An 11,899-nucleotide genomic window follows, 5' to 3' on the forward strand; every position below is an offset into this window, starting at 1 on the left:
CCATGTCTGCAGGCTACACACTGCCACCTCATCAGCTCAGCTAGCAATGGAAAATTCACACACTCCCACCTCATCCGCTCAGCTAGGAATGGAGCATGAAATTGGTCTTCTCAGGATCAATCACACTGGAACAAAACAAGACCCATGGGGATATGTGTAAATGCATGCTTTGTATATAGGGTTCAATATATAAAGTGCTGGAGTAACTCAGCGGGTCAGGCAGCATCTGTGAAGGTGATGTTTCAAGGCAGTACCTTTCTTCAGATGATGGAGTGGGACAAAGCCTGTGGCAAGTGATATATGGATACTGGGGGAGATGAGATTGGCAGATGAAGTAAGAGAGAAAGGCTAGAGATGAAAAAGAGACAAGGTGTCAGATAAGGGGAGAAGAGGTGGGATGTAAGTCTAAATACAGAGGGAGGGATAAAAGGTGGAAGGAGACCCCCTCCTACTAAATTAGTCTGAAGAAGAGTCCCGACCCAAAATGTTGCTGACCCATTCCCTTCGTAGCTGCTGCCTAATCTACTGAGTTACCCAAACACTTTGTGTTTTGCTCAAGATTCCAACATCTGCAGTTTCACGTGGCTCGTGGATCTCAATATATTTCAATTATTCTGTTGCTTCAGTTCAGTAGCAATTCCCTTATGACTTCCTCAGAAGTGCTTGAAGCCAAATAATGCTGCCCATCTCCTGCACAGTGGCTGTTGCAGAGCTAGAGATTGTGGGGTTGAACTGTCCACTCTAGAGAATAAGGAGTGAGTTGAGTAGTGGGTGGGCGATTAGGAATTAGCCCTCAAGAGGAGGATATATTTGGAAAGTTACTGCATTTGAGGGACTTTCTTTTTGGAAGAGTGTGGTTGGGGGTGGAAAGTTGGCATACAACAGTCAGGTGCATCATAAAATTGAGACTTGGTGTGGCCGGTTTAGTTTATTGTCACCTGCACCAAGATGCAGTGAAAAGCTTGATCTGCAAGCTATCCAGTCAAACCATAGCCATACACAAGTCCAATCATTCAATTGGAAGTAGATACTCTTCTGGGACAACACGCTAAGTGTTGCCACACTCTTGCACCTTCCAAATCTCTGAAAAATCCGATCCTGGGCCAAGGAAATGTGCAGTTTCTTATTTCCTCACTCTGAGTTCCCGGTGTCCTGGCGGCACTGGATGGATGATGTGCGGGTGGGTCTGGCCCCGCGTGTTGCCGTCAGTTCCTTCCACCGCCGCTCTGTGCAGCTTCTGCAGGCTGCGATCAGTCCGCACGCTCGCCCGGCTGCTGCAGGGCCTTGCACCACTATTTTACAATGAGGATTTTAAACTGGTTTAAAAATTAAACCCCATATCCACACGTCGGGCAATTGGGAGGTGAAAGGCCATATATTACCTCCCATTCTGTACAATGGAAATTGCAAGATTCTCATTGAATTCAAGAGGGTTTATTGTCATGTGTCCCAGATAGGACAATGAAATTCTTGCTTTGCTTCAACACAACAGAATATAGTAGGCATAAATAAATACAGAACAGATCAGATCAATGTGACCCTATACCAATTAATATATATGAGTTTAATAGCCTGATGGCTGTGGGGAAGTGGCTATTCCTGAACCTGGATGTTGCAGATTTCGGTCTCCTGTACCTTCTACCTGAAGGCAGATGGGAGATGACTAAGTGGCCAGGATGGTGTGGATCCTTGATGATGCTGGCAGCCTTTTTGAGGCAGCGACTGCGATAGATCCCCTCGATGGTAGGGAGGTCAGAGCCGATGATGGGCTGGGCAGTGGAAGCCAGAGAAATGTATGATCTTAGGCAATGTGAAGCAGAGAGTTTGCTAGACTAATTTCTGGTTTAGTTTAGTTTAGAGATACAGCACAGAATCAGGCCCTTCAGCCCACCGAGTCTGCACCGACCAGCGATTCCCACACACGGATAACACTATCCTACACACACTAGGGACAATTTACAATTTTACCGAAGACAAATAACCTACAAACCTGTACGTCTTTGGAATGTGGGAGGAAACCGGAGCACGCGGAGAAAGCCCACGCTGTCATGGGGAGAACGTACAAGCTGCATACAGACAGCAGCCATAGTCAGGATCAAACCTGGGTCTCTGGCGCCGTGAGGCTGCAACGCTACCACTACGCCAGTGTGCCACCCCCTACGCCACTGTGCCATTCTGGGTTGTTTTACAGAAACTATTATACCACGCAGGGAGGAAGAAAGAGAAATGACTTTCATAATTCAGTCATTCCAAAAAGTCCACGAGCCAATGAAGCATTTTGCAGCACAGTGCTGTTGTAATGGGAACAGCAGCTTGCACCATGCAAGCTAACATGTTAGTGAGATACTGGTCAATGATTTTACCTGGGGACAAACACAAAGCACTATCGAACCATATTCGCAGTCAGTTTGGAAACACTAATTTTTAATTATAACCAAGTATTGTAGGATTTCTGACCCGAAACAGCATTTGTCTATTCCCTCCCCAGATGCTGCCCGACTCACCCAGTTCCTCCAGCACCTTGTCTTTTGCTCAAGGTATTGCAATTCCAAAGCTACACTCAACACCTTTCAGAACACCCAAACAAGGTGAGGATGAAGTGCTTTTTATTGCCGATCTAACCTAAAAACTGCATCGCGGATAAAAATGACACGTTGCATTCGAAACAGGTTTGGCATAGAACAAAAAGCTTCCATGTTGGGGATTTGGCATGAACAAAGATCATAGACAGACGAGCAGATATACCGGTTTAAAACAAAAACAACAAACAAAATCAGGTGATTTATAAATGCTGCCAGCTGCAAACACTTGCGCACTGCAAACCTCATATTCAGCAGTGCTGAAACTGCAGATGTGACGGGATGAGATGTTAGGATCTTGAATGTCCTGCCTCTTAAAACTTCCTTCTCCGCGAAGCAAGTTTTAAATAGAATTTAATGTTTAAAATCAAATTTAAAAAGAATTAGAATTGACAACGCATAAATCATTGACATGCTGATTTATCCCACGTTCCGCCTCGTACAGTGCATGAGTTTGATTGATCGAGGGACACAGCATGGAGACAGGCCTTCAGCCCACGCCCACTATCGATCACTTGTACAAACTAGCTCCATGTTATCCCACAAGTCTGAAGCAGGGTCCCCACCCAGAGCATCACTTATCTAATTTTCCCAGAGATGTTGCCTGACCCATCGAGTTACTCCAGCATTTTGCGTCCATCTTTAGGATAAATGTGCATCCACAGTTTCTTTTTATTACTCTGTTATCCCACTTTTGCATCCACCCCCTCTACAACAAGGGCAGTTTACAGAGGCCAATAAACCTAAAACCCACAAGTCTTTGGAATGTGGGAGGAAACCGGAACATCTGGAGGAAACCCACGTGGTCACAGGGAGGACGTGCAAACTCCACAAAGGCAGCACTCAAGGTCAGGAATGAGCCCGGGTCTCTGGCACTGTGGGGTAGCAGCTCTACGCCTCTGTACCAACAGAGTTTTGGAAAGCTCACGGTCGGTGTGAAGTTGTAAGATTCTCTATAACTGATAAAGATATCACAATGCAACAGCCAAGCTATTTTATAAAAAGTTTATTATAAATTATTTGTATCTACACATTTCTCATATCAAGAGATTAGGCTACATATGAAAAATAAATCCTTGCCAGTAACAAGAACAATCATGGAGACAGTTCAGTTGAAGGTTGGAGTATTGATTTTTGCATTAATTTCCTGAGTTCACAACAGCAAGAGTAAGTTTCACATACTTAAGGCTGTTGTTAATGGGACTTCTCCTTGATACAAACCTCAAGGTATATCATTGCACAACTGTACAGTTAACTCCAATCTGTTTATCATGGTCTAGATATTCTTATCATTCACATTCAAACATCCCATTAACACACAATTTGGCTTTGGCAGTCCAAGAGATAGTGCTTAAAATGTATTGGCAGGGTTTGACATGCTACAAAATTTGGAGTCTCCCCTCAACTCACTGGGAACTGTGTTATGTGTAAAGGTGAACAGCAGCTTTATGTGTAATAGGAAATTCATTAGCAGATAGATGTTTTGGTGAAAATGAAAATGCTGGTCAGCTGCAGATTAAAAACTAATCTGAGGAATCTAGATTTAATAGGCGACGTTTTGAGCCAGGATGTTACAGGTAGGTCCCATCCCGAAACGTCGCCGATCCATGTTCTCCAGAAACGCTACTTGACATGCTGAGTTGCTCCAGCACTTTGTGCCTTCTTTTGTAATCCAGCATCTGCAGTTCCTGCCAAATTTAAACTTGTAGATTGGGCAAATCTTGAAGGTTACAGTTTGGGAAGAGTGGAGATTGGCAAACCTCTAACCAAGTTACAGTGCAAAACACATTATTATGCCTGGTAAATGACAGTGTGCTTATTGCAGGTCATATGTATGGCAGGAAAATGTGTGTGACAGTCTTTTATAAAATGTGGGTTTCCAATTCTCAGGGAGGAATTAGGGAGAAGTGTGACAAAGAGCAAGCACTCTGTAGAACTCTCGGCCACAGAAGGCAGTGGAGGCCAATTCACTGAATGTTTTCAAGCGAGAGTTAGATTTAGCTCTTAAGGGCCTGTCCCACTGTACGAGGTAATTCAAGAGCTTCCCCGAGTTTACAAAAAATTTAACTCGTGGTAAGTACGTAGGGTCTACGTCGGAGCTCGTGGATGTCCTGTAGTGGCTCGTAATGCTAACGACAGGTACTCGGGAAATGCGGTAACTCGTGAAGTTTTTTCAGAAAAATGTCCATGAGAGCCCCGAGTACCTTCGAACGGCTATTACCGTAATTCTCCGAGTTCGAATCAGGGGAAACTCGGGAGAACTCTTGAATTACCTCGTACAGTGTGACAGGCCCTTAGGGGCTATGGGAATCAAGGGATATGGGGATAAAGCCAGAGTGGGTACTGATTTTGGATGATCAGCCATGATGATATTGAAATGTGAAACGGCTGGAAGGGCCGAATGGCCTACTCCTGCACCTATTTTCAGTTTCTATATTCCTTCTCTCACTCCCCTTCACACAATCTTCCAGAAGACCATGATATTTGTTTTAAATATTGCCAACAGTTACTCATTTTTCACATTATAGCATTTTGTGCTGAGGAAACATTATGTAATTCTATAAGATTTCTAAACCCTCACACTATTGAAAGGAGCTTTCTTCTGTAAATATAAAGATTTACATATTTATCAAATAACTATGTACAGGTATTTCTGAAAAGTGCTTGCAAAACTCTGTCAAAGAGAAAATATTCATTAACTGTAATTGATAGATTTTCAAAGTTCTCTGGATTGATCAAGTTCTCAAAAAACATACACAGGTTAGTGTAGACAGAAGCAAACTGATTCCAGTCAACTTGTGGCAACAGAAATAACATCAGACCAGCTGTTGTCTCATCAGCCCACAAGGATTGCCTGTGATTCAGTACAATTTTTGTCTCACTGGATTTCTGCACATACAAATCTCAATGTTCATATGCTGTTAAAGTCACTAGTGTCTCTCTGCAGGAAGTTTTAAAACAAACTCCCCATGTTACAGAACAACTTTGGTCTGTGTTTGGAAACACTCCAAGTCTGAAGAAGGGAAAACCTTCCAAATGGTTGACAGCGCCAAGATTTCTTCCTCCCGTCTGACTTGCCGATGCTGGCTCAATACGGTCTGGTGAATGGAACAGGTGTGGTTGTTGGGCCTACTGTTGTGGCTGAGGCGATAGGGGCGCAGCTGAGGTTTTTGGTGATGACCATACACTGGATTGGCCACAACACAATGCCAACAAACATGAACAACACCACTATGAACAGGACCAGTCTCTTCCATTCGCCAAGGAAGGAGAAGCAGTTGCTTCCTTCACTGTTGCTTTCAGGAGACGGGTTCTCTTGCTTGCCTTCACCAATGTCAATACAGATGCAAAGGTCAGTGGTGCCCAACGCATCAGAGCTCTTGTGACACAGCTTCTTGCCCTCCGCCCAAACCGGCTCCTCGAGTTGTAGCTGAGGGGGGAGTTTGGCGAGCAGGTCTTGACTCGTCTGGAGGGCGGGGGTCCCGTGATCGGGCACCACCGTGTGCTGCCTGCAAAGAGGGCAGACGATATCGGCGGACTCTTCAGTTGGCATGGTCGCCATAAGCCTGGAGAGGCACTCCAAGCAAAACGTGTGCTGGCATTCCAGCAGCTTGGGGGTCTTGAAGATGTTGTCATAGGCGGAAAAGCAGATGGTGCATTCCAGCCCTTCCATGGAATCCTCCGGGCATTCCACTGACGTCCCGGCCGGAGCTTCCACTGAGGCGCTCATCTCCGTGTGCCACACCTGGTTTGTGACAGACATGGTTAACCTGAGGAGAGGAGAAAGAATTGCAATGTTGAGTACTTGCAACAGGACTCCATTCACTAGAGCAAAACAGTTCCAATATCACACACCACCCACATTACCCTTCAGTTTTGGTACTGAACACTGGAGGAACACAGCGGGTCAGGCAGCATCCGTGGAAGGGAATGGAGAGGCGATGTTAGGGCCGGGACCCTTCTTCAGGCAGAAGGGGGGGGGGGGGGGGGGGGCGTGGGGTAGAGGAAAAGACTGGAAAAGATAAGAGTGGATGGGGCAAAAGCTGGCTGGTGAGTGACATCGGCCTGAAACATTGCCTATCTCCTTCGCTCCATAGATGCTGCTGCACCCGCTGAGTTTCTCCAGCATTTTTGTGTACCTAAAATAAAATGTGATGCTGTTTTGGAAAGCCAATTCAAGCAGCAAAAACGATTACTGCTTGGTGACCGACTCCATCCACAAATCCAAAATAAAAATTACTTTACTGCATTGAATTAACGATAGTTAACAGCGGCACCCAAGTGACATTTTAATGTTGGAAATCAGAAATAGAACAGATAAGGCTGGAAAGAATCATCCATTCAGAAAGAATCTGTAGAGAAAGGAGTGGTTAACCTTTTAGACTTCAAAAGATTACATTCTTTAAACAAAAACCCTATGAATCCAAAAGGTCAACTACAGCTGTGCTCCACAGACGTGCTAAGTATTTCCTGTTTTTCAATGTACGTCAACACCACGGGCAATTTTTAAAAATCTTTATTAAACAAAACTCAGGGATAGGGAAATGCAACACAAAACTAGATGTTTCAAAATTAAGCCCCAGCTGATAAAAAGCAATGAGGAGTGTGTAAGAAGGAACTGCAGATGGTGGTTTAAACCGAAGATAGACACAAAAAAGCTGGAGTAACTCAGCGGGACAGGCAGCATCTCTGGAGAGAAAGAATGGGTGGCGTTTTGGGTCAAAACCCTTCTTCAGACTGAAGATGCAGTCTGAGGAAGCGCCTCGACACGAAACGTCACCCATTCCTTCTCTCCAGAGATGCTGTCTGATCCGCTGAGTTACACCAGTTTTTCTTGTCTATCAAAGAGCAATGAGGAAATTGGCATCGGGCAGCTACAATTTTATGGGCACCTGATAAACTTTGAATTACAGCATTAGAGGAGTAACAGCCTCTTCTGCAACCAAGGTTCAAGAAGGAGTGTAGAATTAGCAGCCGGATGTTGTGAAATAGTGGGTTACCACAAATCATTCTCTCCTCACACTGTCTCTGACAAGCCCATAGGTGTGCATTCAAATAACCATAAAATGGACTTAAATCAAGTTAACTGCAATTCAGAGCATTACTTTTTTTACTTTTATGGGTTTTTTAAAATCTTAAATCAAAATGATCCATGTTGATTCTCAATTTAAAATAATTTAACTGATATTTTATTGCATGTTTAGTGTAAGGGAGATTTTCAGATGTTTTTCCCAGGGTTGAAAAATCAATTATTAAAGGACATAGCTTTTAAGGTGAGAGGGGCAAGGTTTAGAGGAGACGTGCGGGACAAGTTTTTATTTTACACAAAGGACTGATACATGCTGCTGGGGGTGACGGCTGAAGCAGATACATTAGTCACATTTTGAAGTATTTTGAATAGACACATGGCTAAGGGTTATTATATACAGATAGATAGGTGATGGGCTTGGCATCATGTTTGGCACAGACACTGTGGGCCTGTGCTACACTGTTCTATGTCCTATTTATTTGTTGTGTTGTTGCATTTAATGTGTCTGTAAAGCTGCAGCAAGGAAGAATTTCAATCTTGACTATTGAATATTTTAAACTGAAATTCAGGTTTGCTCCACTAAATTGGATTTTCCCAATTCAAATGATACTTGGATTGCAACCTTGTCGTGGTCGGGGAGCTTGTGTGTCTCAGTGACCCCTAGAGCTATGCCAGCGGGAGATTCGTCTGCTGTTAGGGTCTCCCTTGCTGGACAGGTCGAAGGGTAGAGGCGAGACGAAGAGGGCTCCACTGGTCCTCCAGGTTGGAGGTTGAGCACACGGCTAACAACCCTGTCTCGTAAAACACATATGTTACGGAAACAGCAACTGAAGGAATCAACCAGGAGTGGAGGACCTTTGCTGCTGCCCGACATGCCAGGAGGCAGAATAGGCAGTAAGTAAGTAAGTAATTCAAATGATTAGTTAACTGGCGGAGATAAGAAACTCAACGAAGAAAAGAACAGAATTGTTGCATGTCCCCTTCATGTCGATTGGAAAACATTATGGGCCCTATTATGGGCCCGGGGTTTGTAGATTAAGTGAGGTCTGGGCTCGTCGTGAGCTGAACACGTTTTTTAATTAAAAAAAAGAAAAGCTGGAAACACTCAGCGGGTCAGGCAGCATCCGCGGGAGAGGAACAGAATTAATGTTTCAGGTCAAAGACCTTTGCCCATCATTTTCAGTGGAGTAGAAATCGAAGGGATTCAGACAAAGGAGTAGTAAATTAGGGGTTCAGAATAATTTGATTTTTTTTTTTTAAATCACACCTCAAACCTTACATCTGCAAGGTAAGTAGTTTCACAATAAATACACAGCAATAAAAACTGGCCTGTACTGCAAATTAATTAAAATTTGAACGACTGCTGAGTTAAACAGTTGCTCAATATTTGCTGTTAAAGTGAAAGAAGCAGCAAACTTTTTAAGTTCTTTATTAAAAGCTGCAACAATTCATAACCAATTTTTGGGAAATATTTAACTGTCGAGAACATCAGTAATATTCTCCCAGACCGCTCTCCAGATCCAAGTCCACCCCATAAAGTCTAAACCAGCGTCTAATAATTTCCAATCATTAAGTCAATTAAAATATGATAAATATTAACATATTTACAAAGTTTCAAGGAATGGAAGGATGGAGCAGAGAGGAATTAAATAGATATTTCAATCAAAGAGCCAGCAGGGCCAAGATGCGCCGAATGTCCTTCTGTATTATTCTAGTTTTTACTCACCAACGCTGCAAATTAACAAACCCAGAATAATAGTTGTACAGCACCGTCACGGCTCTTCAGCCCGCACATCCTATCCCTTTTGTCCATCCTTTTTGCCCACATTAAGACCGTACACTTCTATGCTTTACCCATTCCAATGCCCGACTAAATGCCTCTTACACGTGGCCATTGCATCTAACATTGCACTCAGACACCATTTAGTACTTTGCAATTCTGCATTTAAAATTAGTCGATTTAAAAAAAAATCTCACAACATTATATTAAAGTAACTGAGATGAGAAGTCTCTTTGCAGTACCTTTGTCTGCGAGCGCTGCTTGATGCGAGTCCTGGACCTCCTTATCACTGGTTGAAGGCAGAGTGAGTGTGTTGTGATCCTCCTGCAGTCTCCAGGCTTTTATAGAGCAAACCGGCCCGCGATTCACTTCCTTGTTGACTCAGATCCAATCTCAGCAGGTTTGGGCTGCAATGACTGGTTGCCGCGGGTTAGACAAGGGCGTGTAAACCCCTGGCACCGAGTTCAATGCCTGTGGGAGGGGGGGGGGGAAGGGGGAAGAATACAAATTAAACGTAACTCACACAGAGCGAACGGCAACTGAGAAAGCAGGCAGCGAAGACTAGGCGGTACCGATCTAGAAAGTAAGTCAGCGGGACAGTGGAGAGAAGAATGGTGACATTTTGGGACGAGACCCTTCACCAGACTAGTCTGGTCTGGAACCTCTGCACTGAGAATGTGTTCCCTTATTCGGAAAATATAAAAGGGCTAAACGCTTGTCTCTTTCACCAATTTAGATCGGTGAAACTCTGCCACAAACTATAAGAGTAGCAACGGTTCTCCACCGGCTGATATATGTCACAATCTGTAAAACAAGGAACTGCAGATGTTGGTTTACACCGAAGACCCTTGATCAGACTGAGACTCAGCGCTGCTGGAAGCAAGAATTCCATTGTTCCGTTTCTGGACATAGACACATACTCCTGAGCTTTCATAAAGCGACTTCAGGCAGCTGAATCTTCCTGACATTTTATCTTACAAAATAAGTTGGGGTTGGGGTTGGGGGGGATCGAGCAGATAGCTGGAAATCTGAAATAAAAACAGAAGATGCTAGAAACTTGTTCAAGAAGGAACTGCAGATGCTGGAAAATCGCAGTTCCTTCTCCTCCGCTCCATAGATGCTGCTGCACCCGCTGAGTTTCATAGAAACATAGAAACATAGAAATTAGGTGCAGGAGTAGGCCATTTGGCCCTTCGAGCCTGCACCGCCATTCAATATGATCATGGCTGATCATCCAACTCAGTATCCTGTACCTGCCTTCTCTCCATACCCCCTGATCCCTTTAGCCACAAGGGCCACATCTAACTCCCTCTTAAATATAGCCAATGAACTGGCCTCGACTACCCTCTGTGGCAGGGAGTTCCAGAGATTCACCACTCTCTGTGTAAAAAAGTACTTCTCATCTCGGTTTTAAAGGATTTCCCCCTTATCCTTAAGCTGTGACCCCTTGTCCTGGACTTCCCCAACATCGGGAGCAATCTTCCTGCATCTAGCCTGTCCAACCCCTTAAGAATTTTGTAAGTTTCTATAAGATCCCCTCTCAATCTCCTAAATTCTAGAGAGTATAAACCAAGTCTATCCAGTCTTTCTTCATAAGACAGTCCTGACATCCCAGGAATCAGTCTGGTGAACCTTCTCTGCACTCCCTCTATGGCAATAATGTCCTTCCTCAGATTTGGAGACCAAAACTGTACGCAATACTCCAGGTGTGGTCTCACCAAGACCCTGTACAACTGCAGTAGAACCTCCCTGCTCCTATACTCAAATCCTTTTGCTATGAAAGCTAACATACCATTCGCTTTCTTCACTGCCTGCTGCACCTGCATGCCCACTTTCAATGACTGGTGTACCATGACACCCAGGTCTCGCTGCATCTCCCCTTTTCCTAGTCGGACACCATTTAGATAATAGTCTGCTTTCCTGTTTTTGCCACCAAAATGGATAACCTCACATTTATCCACATTATACTGCATCTGCCAAACATTTGCCCACTCACCCAGCCTATCCAAGTCACCTTGCAGTCTCCTAGCATCCTCCTCACAGCTAACACTGCCCCCCAGCTTAGTGTCATCCGCAAACTTGGAGATATTGCCTTCAATTCCCTCATCCAGATCATTAATATATATTGTAAATAGCTGGGGTCCCAGCACTGAGCCTTGCGGTACCCCACTAGTCACTGCCTGCCATTGTGAAAAGGACCCGTTTACTCCTACTCTTTGCTTCCTGTTTGCCAGCCAGTTCTCTATCCACATCAATACTGAACCCTCAATGCCGTGTGCTTTAAGTTTGTAAACTAATCTCTTATGTGGGACCTTGTCGAAAGCCTTCTGGAAGTCCAGATACACCACATCCACTGGTTCTCCCCTATCCACGCTACTAGTTACATCCTCGAAAAATTCTATAAGATTCGTCAGACATGATTTACCTTTTGTAAATCCATGCTGACTTTGTCCAATGATTTCACCACTTTCCAAATGTGCTGCTATCCCATCTTTAATAACTGACTCTAGC

At 44.2% G+C, this 11,899-nt stretch overlaps 1 protein-coding gene across 1 annotated transcript; it reads right to left on the reverse strand.

The window, feature by feature from the left end:
- Positions 1-4,935: 4,935 nt before the first annotated feature.
- Positions 4,936-9,759, reverse strand: rnf223 (ring finger protein 223). The gene is made up of 2 exons (XM_033048011.1): positions 9,631-9,759; positions 4,936-6,349 (listed from the first exon to the last, which is right to left on the reverse strand). Exon 2 carries the CDS (start codon positions 6,340-6,342, stop codon positions 5,668-5,670), a length of 675 nt encoding a protein of 224 aa, XP_032903902.1. The 5' UTR covers positions 6,343-6,349; positions 9,631-9,759; the 3' UTR covers positions 4,936-5,667.
- Positions 9,760-11,899: the final 2,140 nt, after the last annotated feature.

Source organism: Amblyraja radiata, chromosome 31, assembly GCF_010909765.2.
Source record: "Amblyraja radiata isolate CabotCenter1 chromosome 31, sAmbRad1.1.pri, whole genome shotgun sequence".
NCBI classification, from domain to species: Eukaryota; Metazoa; Chordata; class Chondrichthyes; order Rajiformes; family Rajidae; genus Amblyraja; species Amblyraja radiata.